This window comes from Perna viridis, chromosome 13 (assembly GCF_037379345.1).
Source record: "Perna viridis isolate PV_CMFRI_1.1 ecotype Kerala chromosome 13, ASM3737934v1, whole genome shotgun sequence".
Taxonomy (NCBI): Eukaryota; Metazoa; Mollusca; class Bivalvia; order Mytilida; family Mytilidae; genus Perna; species Perna viridis.
Genome location: NC_142457.1, coordinates 7,736,051 through 7,761,348, shown reverse-complemented (window position 1 = coordinate 7,761,348; position 25,298 = coordinate 7,736,051). Strand labels below are relative to the sequence as shown.

Sequence of the window (25,298 nt, the reverse complement as noted above, 5' to 3'; positions counted from 1 at the left end):
ATAACCCCTGTGACTAGTTTGAAACACACATATGTGACGAGAAAATTTTTTTAAAAATGGCCTTCATCTGTGGCAACATCCCTTCGGCTCCTGCGTATGGAGTGTTCATATCACAACTCATGCGTCATGTCAGAGCTTGCCGAAAGTACGCAGACTTTTTGTATCGTGTTAGAACTCTAACAAATAGGCTTCTGGAACAGAGTTATGTTGCTACAAGATTGAAGTCATCACTACAGAAGTTTTATGGCCGTTATCATGAACTCGTGGATCGTTATGGTGTATCCATCAGCACCATGAAAACTGATTTATTCAACGGGTCATAGTTTTCCTTCCCTCGTTTGTCTACCCCGGACTTGACTTTTTATGAGCAACTCGGCGGGTGTTTCTAGAAAAGCAGAGGACGCTTACCCTACCGGTGCACCTGGTCCATGCTCCCAGTTTTTAGTGGAGTCCGAGTTGCTCATTTACTTTTGTTACTTTGTATGTATGATTTTAGTTACTTTATGTTCTTTGTTGTGTATGTCTGTTTTCCATGTCTGGTCTTTGTCCCTGGATTACATTCTTTTGATTACCGCTATAACCTTGGTTCCCTTGATTACTTCTTCCAGGAGGCTAAGGTTTTTCAAGTAATTAGGGGTAAGTTTGAAGTATTTATGCTGAAGATATTGGTTTAGAATTTAACTTTTGAAGACAGTTAATTAATTATGCATATCACTATTGGAATACTAAATAAAGATTGGCTTTTGCAGTCACTAGATTTTTTATATAAGTTATTACCTAAAAAGGCTGGTTAAAAAATTCAAGGTCAAGTTTTACAAACCATATATATATATTAAGTTATTTGTATTAGCCAAAAATAAAACAAGGTGACTACAGAATGAGGCACATTGTTTTACTGGTCTTCTATTACACATCCAGATGGCGCTGTTTAATCTAATAAAGTATGTTCTTCAAAAAGAACATTTTCAATTCATTTGTCAAAGCATTTTTTAACTTTTCTACTGCAGAACCTTTTCTAAAGGACGGAAACACTCTAGGAGACAATTTGGGAATTTTATCTAAAAATCGAAAATATTCATATTGAGCTAAATGTTATCTTTAAGTAAGATATTTGAAAAACTATTTGAATATTTAGGTACAGAACTAAGTCATTTGAATATTTATTATGCATATCAATAGACCATTACAAAGCACTTTCTGGCATAAATAAATTGAAGTGACACAGCGATGTTATGTAGCCCGACAACATGTATTTTTGTTTATTTTACATCAAATATATAAGTAGCTATTACAATATTCAATCGGACGAATTAAATTTAAATAGTTATTGAATTTGCAATTTAAAACCTGATTGCAGCTTATTTAAAAATTAATTTGAGATAAAATTCTGAAAATATGTATTAGAGTTAGTATGCTTTTTTTTAACTTCAAATGTGTTATTTGTTGAAAAAATATGAACTAATCTAAAAAATTGCAGATGCTGTACTGGCTTCCCATGGTACTTCGGAAACAGCTACATTGGATGAATGATCTAAGGTCCTAAAATATGCCCCCAAAAGGAGTGGTGGTTTAAAGAATAATTGACTTGTGCATTGTGATTTTTTTAATCTTAGCTGTTTAAATCATAAAGTAAAATATTAATAAAATAATACTTAATCGCTGTGATATTTTTATGTCAACCTCAACATCAGTGAAATCTAAATTCTGGATGTACAGTTGTTGGTGGGATAAGTTGTACTGTTTTTGTCGTGTTATCAAGAAGAATACAAGAAACTATTAGCGCGTGTTGGCCATATTACAAGCAAAATATACATGTAGGTTTCTATCTCAGGTACACCAAATTTGACAACAAATATAGACCATTTTATTTCTATAAGATAATGCTAAATCAATCAGACTATATCATATATAACTGGCATATTGAGAATTTGTGGTCGAAATTGCTTTGAAACTTTCAACATTACAAGAAACATTTAAATGGTGTTTTTCTTGCTACCATAGTATACTTTAACAATGGTCAAAATACATTCAACATGAAAAAATTCAAGGTTGAGTCAACGTGGATATTGAATCTATAACTATCGTAGATTCCATGTTAAAGTTCAACTTTAATTCCACGTCAAGTTTCCACGTCATTTGAATTTTCAAATCAATACCATTTTTCAACGTTGAATCAACGTGGTGAACTGACGTGATTTCAACTTTGAATCCACGTGTAGTCCGAATTTCCTCTGACCCTGGGGTCAGAATGATGTGCCATACACACAGTTGGAGATTCAGCCCTTCACGCGCTTCTTACGACTTTCATGTTGAAATTGTGTAGGTGGTGCATACCTAGTTCGTTTCGGGATTCATTTTGCTTAATGCTTATGTACGTTTTATTGGCTATTTGTCATCAAATCTCGGTAAAAAGAAGTTTGAAAGCCTTAACCCAGGGTCAGCAGCCATTTACTTTCGATTTCCAACTTTGCGTGACGCAAGCGAGATTTGGTCGTATGCAAATAAGATTCCGTCATACACAGATGGTCACGTGAGTTCAAAAAACACTGCCTTTTTTGTGTGTCTAAACAAGCGTATGTGCTGGAACAACATGGAGTCGATAAGTCTGGGGCACTGGTAGATTTGGAATCAAGGTGGTACATGTAAATGAAAGAGATCATCTTATATTTGATGGACGCAAATTTTATATTCTGAAAAAAATATGATGAGGCACATTGCATATCAGAATGATATGTTGTATATAGTGACAAGAAGAAATGTATGCAGTACAGTTAGATATCTACATGAATGTCTTGTAGATGTACATAAAATGGCAATTACAACATGTAGCATTACTAACAAATTAGTATATATTTTAATAAAAGCAAACCCACGGTGTACTGGTATCTGAACTTAGATTTTAGAGAGGACCATAGAAAAGTTGGAATTATTCAAAGTATAATAGATTCCAGAATCCTCACACTAACTGCAACTTCAACCAAAGACATAAAAAAGGACATACCTGTTGTATTGGAGCTAAGTGAGGCATTGATGTGTGGTTTTTATCAAACAATTAAAAGTTATATATACATGTACATGTACATTTGTATATCTGCAAATTGAAACAGCTAATATTTGTGTTGGCTCTCAAATCCTAAAATCACATTTTTGTTGGTACAGAATGATGTTTTTTGGCATTGATGCACAAAAATGATTTGTAAAATGGACCTTGTCTTATGTTTTATTATTCTGTCTTTGTTCAATCTCTGAAGCATCAACCATTTTATTAGCAAGGGAAGAGTGATCTTTTAAAAATGTTCCAAATTCCTAAAAGGAATATTTTACTCCTCCATTGAAAAGTAGAATAATAATGATTCTATGTTTCCCTAATTACTAAACAAGGCATTTTTTTTCAACATGAAATATTGATTTCAGATGCTACTGAATTAAAACTAAATATTTGTGCTTGTCCAACATAAATTTCTGATCTTACATCAAATCCCTGCCCCCTAAATCCTACAAGAATATTGCCACTGGAAGATGTAACTAAGTTTACTAGTGTATAAACATGTTTTATTTATGATGCATGCACATAGTAAAAGAGAAAAGTGCAACATTTTGTCTAAACATGCAGGTACTCAAGATAATTCCAAATAAAATTTAAATAAACTAATGTGAATGTTACAACTTTCACCATAACATACATAGGTGAAGAAAACTCCTCAGTAATTAAACAAATTGAAAGAAAATGTGAATCCCTCCAATACAAGAATGTGTCCAAGTCAAAATAAAAAGCTTTGCCAAATGCAACATGATACAACCACAGACAATTAAACTCTGCAAGTGTGGACACAATATTAGTTATTGACACACTTAACATAGAGACTTACAGTTCATTATGGACACCACAAATCTTTTGGACACAATATTGCACATTTTGAAATTCAATATAAGTATAAAGGTCTGCTTTAAAGTGCATTCATGGATCACTCTGTACTTCATTATCTCAAAAAATAGGGTAAATTTGGTAGGAATACTTCTTAAAGCTCTTGCATTTAGGCTTTAATTTCAAATGGCATCCATTGGAAAAAAAGTTCCAAAATTGCACCTATTAACTCAAAAACCGTATGAAATATCTGAAATCTGATTGAAACATGTAGGCATGAACTTTCATAAGGAATGTTATAAAAAAAAAAACTTGAAAATGCACCAAAAATTTAAAAAAAAATATTTATTAGGGCATGGTTTCTTTTATAATTTGTAAACTGTAAAAGATATTTGAAATCTAATTGAAAAATGCAGGCAAGGATTTTGATGTAACATCTACAAATTGTTTTCAAAACCAAACCAGAAACAAACAAGTATTTTTCCCTTCTATTTCTTTAATCAAGGGGAAAAATACTTTTTTTAGGGCCCCTTATTCTTACTTGGCTTGAGTCACAACTCCAACAATCAAAGCAAGTCTGTTTATTGTGGTATAGAATATTGTGAAGCAATATCATAGGCATTGCTACACTTTTATTAGAGTTGTATTGTTAAATCCAATGCACTTATTGTTTTAGGACCAATTCATTTCCCATATTCTAACACCAAAAAATCTATACCAACCTCCCTGTTGTAGTTTTCAACCTTGTTTCAAACTTTATAAAGATCAACCAACTAATACTAAAATTTTCACAAAAACCAAGTGTCTCCAGATGACCACAACAAATCCAAACCAATATAGGAGTGAACAATTTTTGGGGGTTGTATAAATATTTGAGATAATTTGACTCAGACCTGTGAATCATGTAGATATCTTTTATTGTGACCAAAGAGTATAATTTGGAATTTATGTCCTCATCTATGGTAACTTATTAGGACATGTATTCAACAGAACCGCACTGGTATTCAGTTGTAATAATCAACCATACATTCATATGATGTAGTACATAAATGTATTACTGATAGATATGGCTGGACATAATGAAACAAAAAAGTTTAAATATTCTATATATAAATCCATGCAGAGATGTTTGGCAGTGAAAGAAAAAAAATTCACAAGTATAATATAATTGGGTTCCTTAAGCCCTCTCTTCCCCATAGAATCTGAACCAAAACAAACAACAAAACAAACAAACAAAAAACAAAAACAAAAAACAAAAAACGAAAACACAAAAAAAAACACAAAAAACAAGAAACAGGTATACAGACATCCAATTCATCACAAGTTACACTGCCAGTTAAAATCTCACATTGAAATAATATTATGATAAACTTCAATATATTAAGAATCTATGTGATTGAAGATAAAAAATAAGTGCAAAACATATTTATACTCTGCTATTTAAAAATATGAAGCAATTTAAAATCTCGCAGAAAATATATATGATTGCCCTCTGCCCACCAACCCCACAAACACACACCTCCCAATGCATTTCCAATAAATATTTTAATAACCTGCTCGAAAATTGAGTTTAGACAATTAAATTAGGGTATTCTAAGGATGGGGTGCCACATTTAATATTTTACACATCTAAAAAATTCACAGTTCAACCGAACGTATTGCAGCAGGATCACGAAGCTATTGTAAATTGGATCCAACCAGGTGTTTTCATAATATTTTGTTCCAGTACACACGCTTGTTTAGACACACAAAGAAGGCGGTGTTTGTTGATTTCACGTGACCATCTGTGTATGACGGAATCTCATTTGCATACGACCAAATCTCGCTGGCGTCACGCAAGTAAATGGCTGCTGACCCTGGGTTAAGGCTTTCAAACTTCTTTTTACCGATGACAAATAGCCGATAAAACTTACATCAGCATAAAGAAAAATGAATCCCAAATCGAACTAGATATGCACCACCTACACGATTTCAAAATGTAAGTCGTAAGAAAGGCGTGAAGGGTGATACTCCGCGGTACCGCTGAATCTCAAACTGTTTGTATTGCACATCATTCTGACCCCAACTCGACATATCAATATCCAAATAAAAAAGAGGAGAGTTGCAGGGTCAGAGGAAATTCGGACTAATCCACGTGGTGTGCCCGCTGGGTGTATATTAATTTTATAGGTCTAATTATGTCGATAAATAAATATGTTTCACTTTAAATGCCCCGTTGTTATCTTTTTACTTCCTGGTACATGCTACACACGATTAGTTGACCTTTATAAGTGGTATTATTTACATATAGTTAAACTATGGGTTATAGGCACTTGAAAAGGTGAAACTTTTCGAACTGAAGCGATCTATCAACAACAAAGCAATGGCATTCATGGAGTTCCTCCTAAAGACCTGCTTTTCACAGTTACTGTTAACCTTATAGCCTAGGTCAGAGTAACAGTCAAGAGAGTAGTCCGAGATTGCCCTGACGTTACAGTCAAGAGGGTAGTCCGAGATTTTTCTGACGTTACAGTCTAGAGGGTAGTCCGAGATTGCTCTGACGTTACAGTGAAGAGGGATGTCCGAGATTGCAGGACCTCTTACAGTCAAGAGGGTAGTCCGATATTACTCTGACGTTACAGTCAAGAGTGTAGTCCGAGATTACTCTGACGTTATAATCAAGATGGTAGTCCGAACTCTGACGTTACAATCAAGAGGGTAGTCCGAGATTGCTTTGACGTTACAGTCAAGAGGGTAGTCCGAGATTACTCTGACGTTACCGTTGAGAGGGTAGTCCGCTCTGACGTTAAATTTATGTTCATTGTTGTTTTCATTGAAGCTGCCGAAAAAAAAATCACTCAAAACAGAATTGAATTCTAAAAATCGTTTCCTAAGGTCTTGTCTTGTTACAGTTAATTAAATTATAGATCATGTGTGTGTATTAAACATTCACGGATCATATACGCGAACATATTTTCAATACAATTAATATGAAATCAAACTTGATTTTCCGTTTTTGATGTAAATGATTTTCCATCATATTCTGTATTATGTTTAAGCATTACTTAATATCTTTTTTTCGTTGCCAGTGGTTGATCCAGATATCTTGAAAAGGGGGGTTCCAGAATATCATTTGTTTCTTTGTTTAACCGCAAAAAAGTAATGCAGTTCTATGTGTACATTTTTGGTATATGGCTATAAACTGTACATATCTTGTTGGTTTGACCTGCCTTTCTGAATCCTTTATCGAAAAAAGGAGTGCACTGTACAATATGTACGATACAAAACAGGTACATGTATTAGAGACTGATCATTAATCGTGTGACCTCGACTGTCCCAAGTTACATGTAGCTATGGTAACAGTGCTTCCAATTTTACATTGTATGGTTCACCTTCTTGGTCATTTTAATCATTTTACATCAGAATTTCATGGTTTCTCTCAAAAAACGGCTTAAGCTTTACATGTATACACATGATTTCTATAATTTCATTACGCATTGGAATTCAGTCATTGACAAATCTAATTTGTAGATTAGTAAAATGTGACGATTGACGATGCATAGTGAAAACCGATATAGATCATTTGTTTATTTAGTATACGTAAGTATGAATTCGTGCCCATTCTATTTGTTTTGGGTACTACCGTGTCCCACAGCAGTCGATATTTGCTTTAAACATTTCTGTATAGGCCCTATTTGTGAATCCAGGCAATTGGTATGAAATATATTCGACAAGACGTTCAGAAGATATAGATCGCACCTTTTGAGAAAATTGTACGCATGCGTGTATCGCGTATATAATTTATAGTGGGGTTATCCCCGTTGGTTATATATGTACGTAGTGCATGAAACTAGACCAGAACATTAGGGACTATTTTCAAATGAAAGTACATGTAAAAGGAAACATGATTTAATACATATAATTGATATAGTTTGTACAATTAAGTACTGTAGAAATATTTCATATCGTGCGTGAAATGTATGGGTAGACTTTGATAATATTTTATATTGAGTTCGCCTGTTCAATATGGCAAGATAATATTTTATATTGAGTTCGCCTGTTCAATATAGCAAGATAATGTTTTATATTGAGTTTTAAATAATAAAAATAATTTTAGAAAAACGTAAAATTGGGATAGGTTAGTGAGAAATAGTCAATAAATAATTGGGTACGGTAACTTCCAGTTACACATTTTAGACTTAACAAAACCGATCGAACAAGAGATATCAGAAAAATATACATCAAGTTCTTGATTAGAAATGAATTAAAACGGACATTTCCACATTTCATGCAATTTTCAGTTCTTAAACGTGGCGTAAGAAGGAATATTTTAGCAAAACAATATTCGGGTACGGGGAAAAGTTGGTACGGATGCGGGTATGGGTTACACATTTTAGACCCTAACCATAAGAGTTATCAAGATTAGGAGAAAATAAACAATCCTAATCATGATGCATGAAAGATATTTTTTTTATTTTCATCGGTGACAGGATGAATCGGACCAAAACGAAAATGGACCATTACAAAATCGGACCATCCGAAAATCAGACTAGAAATAAAAAAATGAACTTTTTAAAATAAAAAAAAAGTCATTAATAAGAAAATATAAAATATTTCTTTTATACAACTTAAAGAAGTTAATTACTTATTCGAAGAAAAAACAATACTACTATCATGAAGACAAGGTATGAGGACAGAAAATCAAACACAGGTTACCACGCGCCAATCATTATTAATTATCGTTATTAAATGAGCTTGCACAGGTTAAGATAATCTTGTTAATTAATCTATTTACCTAATTTAGTTGAATTAACGAGCCCCATAAACAATATGATCAGCCGCAAATTGTTTTAAAATACTAAAAATTTCGATAGATGTTAATTAGAAAAAAACACTTTTCTCGTGCTAGTCAATTAATTATCATGCGCAAAATATAGGGAAAAAAATGAGAAAATTAGATGAAAAGAATAGAAAATCCTTGATCTTGGTCTTTTCCTATAAAAAAGGCAATGTACATAATCCTCATATTATTTGTCAATATGGGTACGGACGACTGTGTCGTGTGTTCCAGGAAAGTGAGACAACATGCATTAGAATGCGATGATTGTGGTTTATGGTAAAACAGAGTTTGTGGTACAGGTAAGTCTCTTTCTATTATAAATGTAGTTGTTTATGAGAAATATTGTGAGTAGTGTAGATAAGTAAATAATTCATTAGTTTAATATACGTTTGTCATTGGCATGATGTAAAACTAACTTTGGAAAAAAGTTTTCAAGTCTAGACAATAGATTTGTAATGTATCAAATGCAAAAGTTATGTACAGAATCATGCCAAATATGTATTTATTATTTTTGAATTTACTATTTGCATATTGAAGTTTCAATTACAATGTTTTATTTCTTATTCTATCTTTATAGGCGTCACATTGACCGAATATCGCTTAATGGTAACACAGGGCACCCAGATAAGCTTGAGCTGTCAGAAGTGCAAAGCAAGACAAGATGAAACAACAAGGTATGTGTTGAATACATTAAATGAATAATAAAAGAACTTGTGTCAACAAGAATATATATGATTGCTTTAATTGAGTATTGTAGTGAATGTAGTATGTCAAGATTAAAAAAATAATAAAAGACTTTGTTCCTGTTAATAATTACGTTAATAATAATTATAATTAATTGTATATGTTCATACTATTCTGCATTGAGAGAGAAAAAAATGCAATTAGCAATTAAATTATTTTTATTTTTTCTTTGTAGTGGTCCATCTGATTTGACCCACATAACCGAGGAGCCAACTCCAGACTATGGTTTATTTGACCTGGCAGTAATCCAGACAACCAGGGTCAGTACAGACCTGAATGCCATATACACAATTAGCAACACCTCAGCATTAACACGTGCAGATAGTATCACTGCAGACACAACAACAAATAGTCAACCTGACCTGACTGCATCATTTGACATAACACGCCAACCATCGGATGATCCATCAGAAGTTTTAAAAAAGTATTACTTTAATAGCATGAGTAACCGGTATATACAATACCATAAAAAGCTGGTTAAAGATTTAATTTAAATGCATATTACTACATTGTAAAAGCAAGATATTAAATGCACGAACTATGATAATGATATTTACTCCATATAAAATGTATTTTATTTGCATCTGCGTTAGTTAGAGAAAAATATTGTTAGCATTAAAGGTATAGACAAATAAGTTACAAATTTTCAACGACCTTTAATTCCTCAAGTTTTCTTTATGCTTATTATTTAACCATAATTCTTTATTAATTCCTTAATTGCTTTTTTCACTTACGGCTCTCTTCAAGAGCCAAACTTACCAGACACAATACTTCCAGACACCCCATAGTCCAGCAGGTGTCCAGTCGTTATTCAAACTAATAAATTATGAGTGCACATAAAAAATTGATCCGATTTTGTGTAGTCCCATTTTGTCATGGTCCATTTATGTTATGGCCCGTTTTTGTTTTGGTCCGATTCATCATGCATTCTTTTCATCTATGTCGATAACAAATGCGCTTTAAAGAACAGCGTCCCCTTCTTATGTATTTGGCTCCTCCATTTTATAGGAGCACCACAGCATGGATTTTAACTACTACAAAAATAAATTCTACATAAAATCGTCAATAAAATTATTTGGGTCGCGACGGTTTTTTCGGGTCGGTCGGTATTGGGAAAACAAAGAATATTTTATATTTGGCCTTCTATAAAATAGATATTCTGAATACAGAAAACACATGCAGTCCGGGTTAAAACAAAATCATTGAAACATTGTGATTTAACTCTTTGGACAGTAAATCATAGTTCAGACTATTTAAAACAGAACGATACCCTTTGATACTGTTTCTTTTATTAATTACCATGGACAATTTACACGTTTTGTGTCTTTTTAACATAATTTACTACTACGATTATAGAGCTGACCGAAGACCGAGTCACTGAATGTTACACATGGGACTTGTTAAATTTACATCGACTGTGCCAAATACTTACAAAAGTTTGTGTTTTGTATCCACAAATTGATTACGATATGAACATATCAGACTTTATTAATTAATACATAAGCAATCGAAGAAATTTCAGTTTTGTTACGGTTAGCAATTACATAGTGACATGTCGGTTAATTATCTTTTCTCTTATAAATTCAGGTAACCTCTGTTTATCCAAAACAAAACGATATCGTGGTCTGCAATTAGTACTAACGAAATAAATTGCACAAATTTATTATTTACCTTAATTTCTTACGACACATGTACATTATCGGAAGATATTGTACGAGGTTTCGGAACAGTACTACCAGATCCCGACCGATTCTGACTATTCACTAAAAACACCATGTTCTCCTAAGATAAAATGTTGTTTTCATTACATTACACTTCGTCCCCTCATGCAAGGAATTACGTCGTTCTCTAAAGATACAATAGGTCGACATATCATATCGTTTCTTTAATATACCATCCTGTCCTCTTAACATACCACATTGCTCCCGTAAGCTTAAGATACAGAGCCTTTTCCCAAAGATACAATACTGTGCCCTAAAAAGCCATGTTGTTCCCCAAAAAACCATGCCGTTCTCTCAATGTGCCATAACGTTCTCTGAGGACACCATGTTGTTCTATCAAGACACCATGCCGTTCCCTGAAGATACCCGCTTTTCCATCAAGAAACCGGCTAAATTATCAATACATCATGTTGTATCCTCAAGATACTATACAGTTCCCCTAAGATAGCTGCTGTTCCATAAATATACCATGCCGTTCCTTCAGGACACCATGCCATCCCTCAAGATACTATGCCGTTCCCTAAATATACATGTTGTTCCTTCAAAACATCATGCCGCGTTCCCTTAAAATACCTGCTGAAACAATGTGAAGTTATCTTGTTGTTCCCTTAACCTACCACGTTGTTTCCTTGCGCTTAAGAGATCATATTGTGCACCTATATATCAAGTCGATGTCTAAAAATACCACGAAGTTCGCTCAAGATACTGTTCATTCATTGGAAACAAGCTGTTTCCTCAGCATTTATGTTGTTCCCTCAAGGTACCATGTCGGTCCTTCACAATACCATGTAGTTGCCTCAGGATCCCATGTCGTACTGGCAAGATACCATTTTTATCTCTCAAGATACAAAATAAACATGTGGTTCCCTTAAATACCATGTTGATCACTCAGAATACCATATCATACTCTCAAGACATCATATTGTTCTCTCCAGATACCTCGTCGTTTCCTCAAGATACCATGCCGTTCACTCAAATTAAAAAAAAAAATATGTGCTAGTATATTTCAAATGCTTAACCACTGGACAACTTGCAAAGCATTCAGATGATCCTTGATCCTAATATCTTGAGCCAGTGGATAATTTTTTGAACACGCAAGCTATACAGTTTCCGTAATAGGGTATGTAAGTCTCGTCATGTGACCCTGTGATTCCACGAGATTAGGTCCTAGTCTACCATTCAAAAGCATGGAGATTTGTCATTCATTTAGAGAGCTTTGAGTTCACTGTTAAGGGCAGAAATCTTTCTGTGTAAAAAATCCCGATAAAAATGACAAATAAATATTTCTACATAATAAATGTAGTAAGAAAAAAACATGAACTAGAACATTTTGCATTGTTATACAGAGTTTCGAGTACCCGGAAGTAAACAATATGTTTTACATCGGAAATTCCGGTAAAGAAAATGAAACTAGGACGAGATTTACATACCCTATTGTTTCCGATGGTCAGGATCGACATACGAGATCTTTGTGGGAACGACAAACATTATCTTATATATCTTGATGGTATGCGTACAAGTGCCAGCGGGGCCATAACATCCTGGTGTTGTCGAACTTAAATGCAAAGTCTCATTTTTGCTCGTTTTCCAGCTACATTATTGCAATCGTGTGAGTTATCTATCCGATGAACGTTAAGTTTTTTTTATATATATATTTTGCTTTACATGTTCTCTCTTTGCAATTTACCAAGTAATCATTTCGGAATATTCTATCGGTACATGTATGTATATTCTTTATATAGTTTCATTTCAGTTTTTTTGCAAGACTATCACCGAATACCACGCCAAAACAACATTTCTTCAGATGCTACATGTATATAGTCAGCGTTCTGTAAAACCTTGTTGATGCATATTATTTTGCATATTGAAATGTTTGACATACAAAACAAACTATTGTCTTATACAAGATACTAGTGCAAGTATTTTTAAGTTATCTTACACTAGTAAGCACCCCCCTCTCTCTCTCTTTCTAAGGGCAGTAAGGGCTAATCAAAAGAGGGACATAATTGAATCACCCTATTTTCTCAACAAAGATATTTTCCGTTGGACAACGATTTTGAAATATGAAATGCGAAATGGAGTCATTGTTTTAGAGAAAAGGGGGGTGGATATATCCATGTGAACGTGTATGTGGAATGTCCACTTTTTATTATGATCATATATAGTTAGTGTAAGTTTTCGACAGTTCGAACATTTGAGAACAATAAATGCAGTAATGTTTGTAATTAATAGCCCGGAACCCAATTTAAACACACACTTAAAACATTTTCAAATGGGCACGGATACCAAATTTAACTATCCTAATATATTCGTGATTTTTAACTTAATACTAATCTTGAACTTTGTGAATTAAATACAGTTTTGCAAGTTTACCGCATAGACACGCATGTTTCCGAGTGTATGTTTATGTACAATGTTGTGTATTGGAAAGTATTTTTGTTTATTTTTACTGGATAATCTTTTTTTTCGTTTTTGAGTTACGGAAACTTATTTTTATAAAAGAGTTTCACACAAAACGCTTCGCAGGGCACAGCCTGGTACGACTGCATAAATGGAAACCTTCACATTGGAACAAGTATGGACACATAATTCAAATTCGATATACAGCTTTGAATTTTGAATATGATTAGGTATTTGACACAGGGAAAGAATTCGACCAGAACTAGTGGTCGCTTTTTAGCCCATTATTTCTAAATGGTTCGGGTATATATATTTTCATATCACACCCAGAACAAATTCCAGTCTTCCCGGTATAGTGTGGCACATTGTTGAACAAATAGTATATGAGATCCATTCACATGAACTAAAGTTATTGTTTGAACACAAGGATAATTCTTTCTTAAGGCTTCTTTCAAGCCCCTAATTCTTAACCTCAAAAATCAATCACAGACCACCTTAACTACAATTTCAAAGAGATCCATTCGCTAATAGTGAATTTATTGTCGAGGAATGTGCATAAGGACCCCAGTTTCTAAAACTAAACCAGTCCCCCCCCCTAAAAAAAAATCGACAAAATAAAACAAAACAAAACAAAGCAAAACAAAACAATCCCAGTCTGACAATTGTCGTATAGTAAATTGTGGAGTAATATCAATGATAGTCCTTTTCTTTACATGGAACTGAAGTTATTAGTCATAGTCTATGAAATATTGTTTTGGACCCTAATTTGTCCCTAGTTTTAAACGGTTTGGACCATAACCCTCAAAATCAATACTCACTTCCGTTTTTGGTTTGAAACACTGTTACCACATATTTTAAAGATCAACCAACTAACAGTCATTTTTTTGCACAAAACAGTGGCGGATTCAGGAGGGCGAGGGGGGGTTAGAAAATTGCTATTTTTAAAAATTGTTGAAAAATTGGGCATGCCCGAACCCCCCCACCTTTTCCAGCATATTCGGATCACTTCGTAATCCTCACCGGTGATCCTGCCATGAAATTTTTGGGGCCCCCTTACCTAAAACTCTGGATCCGCCCGTGAATGGGTTTCATGTTTTTGCACAAAACTAAAAATTCTAGTACCTACTATCAAATTGAAAAGTAAGGAAAGTGTAAGCCTTTAAAAATAACGTATGTGTTCTTCGCACATATGTATGCATATATTTATTGGTGATTGTTAGAAAATCTATATTTGCTAAATGAAAAGTTAATTTTTCTATATGTCGCGCCCAAGTGCCGATGGACAAATGTGGAGCCGTCTCTCCGTGACAAAAAAATATTACATGTGCCTGCGTAGTCTTACTTTGAATATTTTGGCTCACCAGTTGTGTCCATTGCTTGTTTCTGACTGGCATTTTTTTTCAGGTCAGACAATTTATTTCCAGCCTGGTGAAAGTCAAATTACTTATGTTTATTATAACCTTGACTAGATTATTTATTTTCTATGTTCATAGTCTAATTTTCTTTTAATTTGAACCAGAATATGCTTTTTATGTACCTTTACGCCTCTCATTTACACCCAAAAAAATAAACTGGAGAATTTTTCAATCTTTTTGGCTACTTTTCATATCTCATTGAGGCAAAAATACCAAATAAGCCATTTTTTTACGTAGGCATAAATACTCTAGGAGTTTTGACATGGAAAAATATGTCAATTAGAGTGATTTTTCGGTGGGGTATGGGTACATTTTTTTCGTTTTACCCCAAAATCCTAAGTGTTACGGCAACTTTCCTGGTACCATTGTAAAGTTGAGACATTATGCTATATTATTGATTTAGTTTGTTTACAAGAAGACTTAGGGACCGGTCAAAATTTATCGCCACGTAGGACCAGAGCAAATAGCAGTAGAACAGATACTTTTTTGATGTAATGCTTTTGTAGGACACCACTTTTTATACTGATAATATCCATAGGACACATTTACAAACAATTAATTAATTTTTTTTATTAACTTTAAAAAAACCGAACTATTATAAAAAAAAATAGTCTACAACATATAAATGCAGTAAAAATACAACTATTTAACATAACTCATTGTAACTGGAATAACTAAATCAGTGGCAGTTCCAGAGTTTTAGGTAAGGGGGAATGTTTTTTGACAGGATCAGCGATGAGGATCACGAAGTGTTCCAAATTTGCTAGGGAGGGTTGGCCCCAAGACATTTTTGAAATATTTAACCTCAAATCCTGCATTTTTGAACAATTTCTCAACAATTTTTTAAAAATTGCAATTTTCCAAGGGTGGCCCGGGCCCCTCGCCCCCTCTCCTTGGATCCGCCACTGTTTTTGTATTAAAATAGAAATAGCTTTATATCAATATCTTATTTGTAAGATTTTTAATACAGTGTATACATTAATATAATATTTTCAAATACAAACTTTATAAGAAAACATCATAGGACATCAACTTTTTTTTCTTACCAAGTTAACATAGGACATCATTTTTTTTTTCAAGTCTGGGGGTAACAACTTTTTTTAGGCTCTTATTTTTTTATTATTATCTCTTTTTTTTTGCACTGGTCCTATGTGGCGATAAATTTTGACCGGTCCATTAGGCGCTCAAACAATTGAGTCACAACAATCTTGGCTGTTTGACCCAGTTGGGTATAAATATAAGGTTATACTGAAAAAGAATGCAATAATATTCTTTGGCGACAAATTGATTCGGTAATGGGAGGTATAAAGGTATGTAAAAATCACCATGAAGTTGATGAATGGGAGTACACGGTGGACCCTCCCATCTCATGGACTACTACACATTACCCTAATAAAGTCATTTATGTACATGTATTCAATATTACCCACTGGAGACTATAAAGGTGTTGTATAAAATTTGTGGAGTATTTAAACATGTATACTTTTCTAATTATGAAACGACGGCGAGCGTAGCGAGCCAAATGTTTTTTTAAATGGTTTGCGGAGGTCAGAATATTTATTTTCAATTTACTAGCCAAGATGAGAAAATTTATTTTCGATTAACCAGTCAAGGTCAGAAATTTTTTCTAGCAATTTGCAAAGTCAGACTATTTAAGTTTTTTTCATGATGAGGCCAGATTATTTATTTCCTAAATAATCAGAGACAGATTTTTTATTTTCAAAATCTGCCGGGCCCCCTAATAATCTAATGGTCGTCCCCTTATTACTTTTGAACTTTTGAAATAAATAGCTCGTGGTCTTTGACTTCATTACTGCTGCATAGACTACAGTATTTCTGTTTTTACAGAAACATGCATGTGTGTATATATACATATGGTCAATTTATCGTTCATTCTAATATTGTTCTTTTATACATATAGTCAATGTGTCGTTCATTCTAACATTGTCCTTTTTGCATATTGGAATTGCAGGAGTGGATCCAGGATTTTGTGTTAGTGGGCTGTTCATAGCATTAAGTGCTGAGCGTAGCAAGGAAATACAACTTCTGTATCAAGATTCTGAAAATCAAGATTATCTAAAAGGGGCTAGTCGGGTCCGCTTCCCAATAAATTCCCGTCTGTTTTGGGATCACATATTCTTGCTTTGTACTAGATTATATCGTTTAAAGTCTGTCATGCTGACCCAAATCAAACACAAGTGCAACACAGTTTAAAACTAGTTTGAATTTTAGTGTTTTCATTATCATAGACTTAACCGACGATGTGGGTTACAGAGGACAGCGTAAGAAAACGAAGAACGAAGATACAATTACAATTATATTAAGCGATTAACCCACGTTGTGGGTTTATATTTTTTATTATAAATTTTGATGATTGTTTTGCATTGTCAACCAAAATAGTATTAAATGTGTTGACTGCCGTAGGGCACTGGTATATTTTCTAATCGCAGTATCTATCGCATGATATGTCAATATTTACATTGTACATTTGATCAATGAAGTCCGATAATTGAAAAATTTAGGACCCGGTAGGATGGACACATTCCCTTATGGTTTTAGCTCTTTCATAAATATGCATAGTTACATCAATGCAGATCCAGGAATATTGGAAATGGGGTGGTTTTGACAGGTTTTAGTTCATTAACATCAGTTTTTTTTTTTGTATTTAGAGTTTTCTTAAAAGGAATTATCGGTAAATATGATTAAAACAATGTGCATACTTATTGACAATACTTCTAGATCTACATGTACCATCATCAAGTCCAAATGTCCCTACTTGGTCTCTCTTGATTCATGAAATTTAACTTCTGAAAATTGCTAATGAAATTGAATTGAATCTGTGACAAAATTACAATGCAACAGTCCCAGGCCTGTTTATGCACCAAACGTGTCTTCTTTGAATTTATCAAACGGTCTTACATAATATCACACATTTTTTTTAAATGAAAAGTAACTGTCAATAGTTTTTAATACATTTTTGAAGAAGTTTAATTTAAATGTATATTACTGTTTTCCTGGTCCATGTACATGTACAACTACATTCAAATCACAAAAGAGCTCAAAGTAATTGCTGTCTTTAGTTTCTATGTTCAGGGGCGGATCAAGGATTTTAGATTTGGGGGGGGGGGGGCAGAGTGAAATGTTATTTTAGGTTAAATTTTTGAAATATTCTTCTAGAGTGGGTAGATATCTTTTATGGTAAAATTAGCGAGAAACCCCATGCTTTGCAAATTTTAGGGGGCGCGCCCGTCCTCCACACCCCCGCCTGAATCCGCCCCTGATGTACATGTATTATTGACAAACTGTTGAAACATGTACATTGTACTCTGTTAGTGCAGGCAAAAAATCTATTGATATCTATTGCAATTGTTTTTCTATTGTGCAAAGGAAGATGAAAAGCTCTAATTAATCAATAACTAGAAAAGTGTCAGAAGAACATGGAAAATAGTCACCAATGATTGGTTGATGTTACAATATACATGTACTATGTGCATGTATTACATTTATATAGTTTTTCATTGTAGTCCACTACCAGCTACCTCTATATTCTAAAACTTTTCCATATACTATTCATTTCAGGAGGTAAGAAAACTGGAAGAAAAAAAGGAGAAATTGAAACAGGCAGCACAAGCACAAAATGTAACGCAGTATGAATAACTAAATACAGTTGAAGCTCTAAGAAAAACCGAAGTAACCATTCATGTACACACATATACAAATGTTCATGTATCAAGGTAAGAGTTAAGTATGTTTGGACATTAACAAAATGCTAGCAATATGTCATATGTGCATATTGTAATTTAAGCTACATTGTACAATGTACATGTATGAGAAGCAGCCACAAAGGAACTGAAATAAATATTGTTGGTGTATATGAGAATTTGTTTATGTCCCCTTGTTGTTCAATACAGCAACTTATCATTATTGGGTCAGGTTGTGGGTTTTAAATGAATATGGATATGTAAACTTAAATTTAAATTGTATCGATTGATTCATATTATCGTACATGTACACGTACATGTAGTTGTGGCTTTGTTGTTGTTTGTTGAGTTTTAGGCCAACAATACATTGCATTTTCTTTCTCTATCTCAAAATACTCACAATTATTATACTTCAATACATTGGTTTTTAAAGTACATTTTTGTTGTACTGGTACTAATTTAAAGCTTTTTTTTTCTTCAGAAAATGCAAAACCACATCAAGGCAAAACAGAATATCCATCAAAGAAGATTAAGGCGCTTGCTCTTGACTTTTTGTACAGTGGAGGGATGATACTCATCTATTTACTAACCGTATGCGATTATAAAACATGGATAAAAAGTAGACAACATTATCAGAATGATCTTAATGTATGGGGGGAAATTAAGGTCAAGAAGAATAGTTAGTAGGTCATCTAGATATGACAGACCATGCCTTTAAAACGACAAATATTGTGTAGATATTTGCTCAGTTGCACATTTGTAAAGTAAAAAACTTAAGCTTATACATGTACAAGTACAATGTAGAGCCATTTGATTTTATTATTGATACGTTTTTTTCTCTATTTTTGTGACATTAATACTTTCTGGTCTATTTTTGTGACATTAATACTTTCTGGTCTATTTTTGTTGAATCAGGTCATTTAGTTCCATTTGACACTGTTATTACATTCCATTTTTGTGAGATTTTTAATAAGTGTAATTGAGGGTCATCAAATATTTTTTTAAGATGCCTGTAGTTTTGGGAATAATTTTTAAATAAAATTGAATTTTTTTTCATAATTAAATGGACAATTAATCATGTTTTTATCTATATATATGACAAAAAATTTAAAAAAAAAAACATGACTGTTTCCACAATGTAGTTGTGCACATGTACTAAGCAAAGGGAGATAACACCAATGACCTGTTTTGAATTTTAATACAATATCATGTAAATTTTGTTAAAAAAAACTGGTAATCTATTATCTGTGAATTTGTACATTTAATTGTGTAAGCAATTGAAATGTTTATTGCTAATAATTACGTTTTTTCCTACAATAATCTTTAAAAAATAAAATCACAACTTGAATGTTTGTTAATACAATTGTGTACTGGTCAAAGGGAGATAACATCAATGACAAATAAGAACTGACCACATCATCAAAACAATTATTGTTTAAGCAATGTCAAGGTGAATTTGTATGTCTAGATGTAACAATCCTCTGTATAAAACAGACCAATTATATGTTAGAGACATTAATATAGTTCTATTCATCATATCTCTGTTTATGTTATAGTGCTATTATGTATGTATTACTAAAATTTGTATCAGCTTTCTTTATTTTTAGTAGTAATCTTTATAAGGCAATTGAAATGAATTTATTTCTTTTCATAAATTATAAAACATCTCAAAATTAAATAAAGCGTTGATATTTGCTTCTTTTCTTTATATTTATTGATTTTTTTTATTGGTGATTGTTTTTATTTCATTTATTTTAATGGATATAAGCATAACTTTTTTTTCAAAAAATTATAAGTAATGCACTGTTTCTCAGACGCTCTAATCTGTAAGCATTTATTCATTTATCAAATTGATGCTTTTATCAATTGAACATGTCCTTTGATTGACACACATAGGAAAAGCAATCATATTCACAAATCAGAATCATTTTGCTTTCTACTATAACAACAACTTTCTTTACAGCTGTAAAATGTGTATATTTTTAAACTCATCTTATTATAACTTCAAGTGGCAGCACTTTTAACACAAGCAGTGTTGATAAGACAGCCTCATCTCTGAAACAAATCAAGCAGAGCATTTAAACTAAAGAAAGAGAGATAAATCATTTCTTTTATTGCTCAGTTATAGGTATTGTTTTATAAAGTACACAGGCGAAATTATTTCACATGATTTTCACACGAATTTCACATGATTTTCACCTGAATTGAGCAAATAAACTAAGTGACAGAGTTCACGTGAAATTCGGGTGAATGGAGCCATCAAGTGAAATTCTCAAGAAATGTGAACTCTGCAGAAAGACAAAGAAGTTTGATCTGCATTTTATTATATTATTTATTGATTTGTGATTTGTAATATAGGAGATAATTTATTTAATGTCATTGAATGTATTATAATCTTTTCAGAAAAATAAAAAAATGGAATCCATTCATATTTGTTGCTTCTGTTCCATACATAAATACTTTACTTTATTGGTTTGTGCATGGAGATTTCACCATTTTTATTCCCTCACAATTTGTCATATTGTTTTTGATCATTCCACCCTTTTCAACATAATTCAGGACAAAACTGGCAGTCTTTAATTGTGTATGGTTTTGACTTGAGTATGTGATGATCTAAAAAAAAATACACATAGTACATGTATGATACATGTAAAGATAGTACTTAAGATACAACAAAACTGCCATAAATCACCTCCTCAAATGTGGCGTTTTTTCTAACATTGTAGGCACATGTATTGATTTGCAATAACACAGAACATTAGAAACATACACATTTCAATTACATATTATTTGCAAATAAATCATTCTTATTTTGGAAATTTACTTTCATTTAAATTTGAAATTTAATTGACAATGAAATTTATAAGAGTATATTTTTTATTTAAATCTGATGTTTATTTAAATTTAATATTATGAAAATTATATTAAATTATAAATTTAGAGCAAATATATATTTCAATAAACTACTTCTTTAAAAGCAATTTAATTTATTTAAATGTTAAGTTTATTCAAATTTAATTTTGCCTTTTAAACTAGGATTAAATCTGGGAAATTAATTGTCAAAATAAATTTGTTTTAAATGAAAAGTAAATTAGAAATTTTCCACTGCATTTTTTGTAATGTATTTTCTGCAATTTGAAATTTAATGTACATAAAATGTTAATTTCAAATTAAATGCATCATTTCATGCAGTGGTACCTGTGTATAACAATGTCTTAGGACCAGCTGCATCCTGCCATGTGGTATGAGGATTTCCTCGTCGTTCATTGAAGACCAATGGGTGGCATTTGGCTGATACCGGTGGGATTGTTGTCTCTTTGACATATCCACCATTTCTCGTTATAGATCGATCACTTCTCAGACGAATTTAATGTGTAACTACAGCCATGCATGCATAGACCTGTTATACAATTTATGATATACCTTCTATTTTTAACAAGATATCTTTATAAATTTCATAAGATGTATCATATAATGTTCATTTAAAACAAAAATCATATTAAATATATGAGTTATTTGCTAAAGTATATCTTGTAAAGTTCATGAGATATCTCAAATAATATATACATGTAAGATATCTCAAATATTTTATGATATATCTTATATAGAAAACTTATAAGATATTTCATATCTATATGATATCTTACAAAGTTCAAGATATAGGTGGACCATGGAATAAGTATAAGTACGGCGTGCCATATGCAGGCAATAATACATGTACCTAGTAGGGTGTAGGTACATGTACATATTTTCTAAAGCTAATGGGATATCTTATATTTAAAACGTTAATAAGATATCTTCTAAAGTTTATCAAATGTCTTATAAAGTTGATGAGATATGTTATATACTATGTACATTTTGGATTCATGTATCTCATATATTTTATGAGATATCTTATAATAAAGAAAACTTATAAGATATTTCATATCATTTATACAATATCTAATAAAGATATAATAAAATATATCACAAACTTCATAAGTTATCTTATAAAGTATAATATATATCTTGAACATGGAATAAATATAAATACGGAGTGCCATATGTGCATGTACATATATATTTATGCATTCAATGATCATACATCCCCAACAGCATTTCTACATTGGGCCAGGGTTGGTTTAACCAAGTCATTTACCTTGATCCAACGTAGGGTACCCAATGCTGGCCCAACGTTGCAAGTGCAAAGTGAGCAAACGTGATGCCAATATTGATCCAACGAATGTTGGCCCACTATACACCAAATGTTAACTTAACCACATGGTCCGATGATTGTATTCCTTAAGATATTAGAACAGAATTTTATAATGTGTGACGTAGCTAGTTACGTCCTAGCTAGGTCCTGATGCTATCAACTCCTCAGAATAAACACACAAATTTCCCCTCAGTTTTTACATTCTTTACAGTAAGAATATATATACCAATGACAAGCTAATTGTAGTTTGCAAGATTCCTCAGTAGATATGTAGGTTTTAGGGTTACTGCCCGTGTGGTTTTTTTTTCATCTTAATCCTGTCTTATGTCTACTGGGCCTAACTACGAAATCGCAGCTACAACCGTTTTCCTTTTATTTTATGCTGAAATCGTTCTATTTGTATAATTTGAGGAACAAAAATGAATATGAAAAAAATGAATTTCCTCTGACCCTGCAACCCTCATCAAAGTCGTTAGACCTGTTGAAAGGTGGTACTCTACGGTACCGCTGAATCTCCAAATTTTTGTATGGTACATCGTTCTAACAAAACTCCCAATATCCGAATAAAAAAAAATTAAGAGTTTAAAAGTTTAACATTAAGGTTTCTTATAGTTCATGTAGACATTTTTATTTAAATTCCAATTTTGGATAAATCCCTCGTATCTCAATGTGATACAATAAAAACAATTAATCCCCAGCTACTCAAATGTTTGCCATTCATAATCAAATGTTAATTTAAAAAGAATTTTCCACTTAAGGTATTTCACATAGTGTGTCAGATATTTCAATTCCTCAGTCCTTTCCTATTTCTTAAAATCATTTACATGTTGTAATTATGTGACCCACTTTGTATACCCTGCCACACTGTGACATGAAGTGGCGACGTATTTTGTGATGGCCTCCAGAAAAGTTTAGTTGAGTGTTCATCCACCTGTCGCCTAGTGCATTTTGTATTGGAAACACGAAAATGATAATTTTGTAATTTCATATTGTTATACAAAATATGAAAGCAACTAAAAAAATATCGAACAGGCGAGCCATACATCTTCATATTATTTAACAAGAAAATCATTATAAACAGACAAACGTATTGATTCTCGGTCAGCTGTATTAGCCCTCGGCCTTACAAGCCTCGATACCTATATAGCCCTCCTCCCTACTGCCTCGAGAACTATATAGCCCTCCTCCCTACAAGCGTGGAGACATATATAGCCCTCCTCTCTACAAGCCTCGAGACCTATATACCCCTAATTGTTTTAGAATGAGGGACCAAAAGGGGGCCTTAAAAGTTTTCCATAGAATTTAACTATGTAACTACAGGTACGCTATCACAATAAGTTCCCATGACTTTTCCCCTCTTTTACTGTTTTGCTGCTGATTTTTCCCTTTACTGTTTTAGACTTTGTTACTTAGTATTTGCTGCCAAAATATAGGGCAAGGATCACATTTTCAAGGTTTTTTTTCATTCAGTAATTTTATTAGAAGTTGTGATTTGGTCCTATGGAAAAAGGTAAAAATATAGGACATTTGGCCTGGGTCTTTGTAGCATAGGTGCTAAATAAATAAATTGGTGGTGAATTTTTTCTGATACTCTTATAAATATCTGCATTTATACATACGGTGAAACTTTTATTGAGTTTGAAGCAATGGTTTTTTATACACGTCTATGTCAAATTGGTCTCTTGAATTGCACTTTGAAAAATTAATTGTGGTCTTGTACCTACAACAAAACATTATGAACGTCTATAATATTATTCCACAATATTCTATATTAATTGCGGTGTCGTACCTACAACAAAACATTATTCTATGATATTATTCCACAATATTCTATATTAATTATGGTGTCGTACCTAGAACACAACAATATGAACGTCTATGATATTATTCCACAATATTCTATGGTTTTACTTGGATTGATTTTGGGGGTAAAGCCTTGAACTTACGAAACTAGAGCAGGTCCAGGCATTCCATTAAAAGACTTGAACTTACGAAACTAGACCAGGTCCAGGCTTTTTATTAAAAGATTTGAACTTACGAAACTAGAGCAGGTCTAGGCCTTTCATTACAAGACTTGAACTTACGAAACTAGAGCAGGTCCAGTCCTTTTATTAAAAGATTTGAGCTTACGAAACTAGAGCAGGTCCAGGCTTTTTATTAAAAGATTTGAACTTACGAAACTAGAGCAGGTACACATAAATTTGTTAGTTAGCCAGGTTATCAATGAAATCATCACACGGCAGAATATGAGATTCCCTTATATTTCCACTGATTTCTTATACTACGTTTTCTGTAATCTTATGACAGTACTGCAATTGAATTAATTCACACTCATTATGTTGATGTGGAAACTCCATGATTGACAAAAATGTCACTGAATAAAATAGTTTCTTAAAAAAAAAAGATTTAACACTTCAAAAATCAAACTGTTACACTGA

At 32.7% G+C, this 25,298-nt stretch overlaps 1 protein-coding gene across 2 annotated transcripts; it reads left to right on the top strand.

Moving 5' to 3' along the window:
* Positions 1 to 8,912: 8,912 nt before the first annotated feature.
* Positions 8,913 to 21,071, top strand: LOC148599426 (uncharacterized). Of its 2 annotated transcripts, XM_088559140.1 has the most exons (5): positions 8,913 to 8,983; positions 9,262 to 9,358; positions 9,604 to 9,852; positions 18,544 to 18,698; positions 19,147 to 21,071. In XM_088559140.1, the coding sequence occupies exons 2-4, from the start codon at positions 9,288 to 9,290 to the stop codon at positions 18,548 to 18,550; spliced, it is 327 nt and encodes a 108-aa protein (XP_088415266.1). In that variant the 5' UTR covers positions 8,913 to 8,983; positions 9,262 to 9,287; the 3' UTR covers positions 18,551 to 18,698; positions 19,147 to 21,071. The 2 variants fall into 2 exon arrangements, 1 of the variants encoding a protein (XP_088415266.1); XR_015918130.1 differs by lacking the exons at positions 8,913 to 8,983; positions 9,262 to 9,358; positions 9,604 to 9,852 and adding an exon at positions 12,356 to 12,758 and having other exon boundaries at positions 19,147 to 21,069.
* Positions 21,072 to 25,298: the final 4,227 nt, after the last annotated feature.

Bases quoted from the DNA above. Each gene is read 5' to 3' on its own strand.
- LOC148599426 (XM_088559140.1), top strand. From the start codon at position 9,288: ATGGTAACACAGGGCACCCAGATAAGCTTGAGCTGTCAGAAGTGCAAA. The intron at 9,359-9,603 runs GTATGTGTTGAA...TTTTCTTTGTAG, and splicing joins AGACAAGATGAAACAACAAG to TGGTCCATCTGATTTGACCC.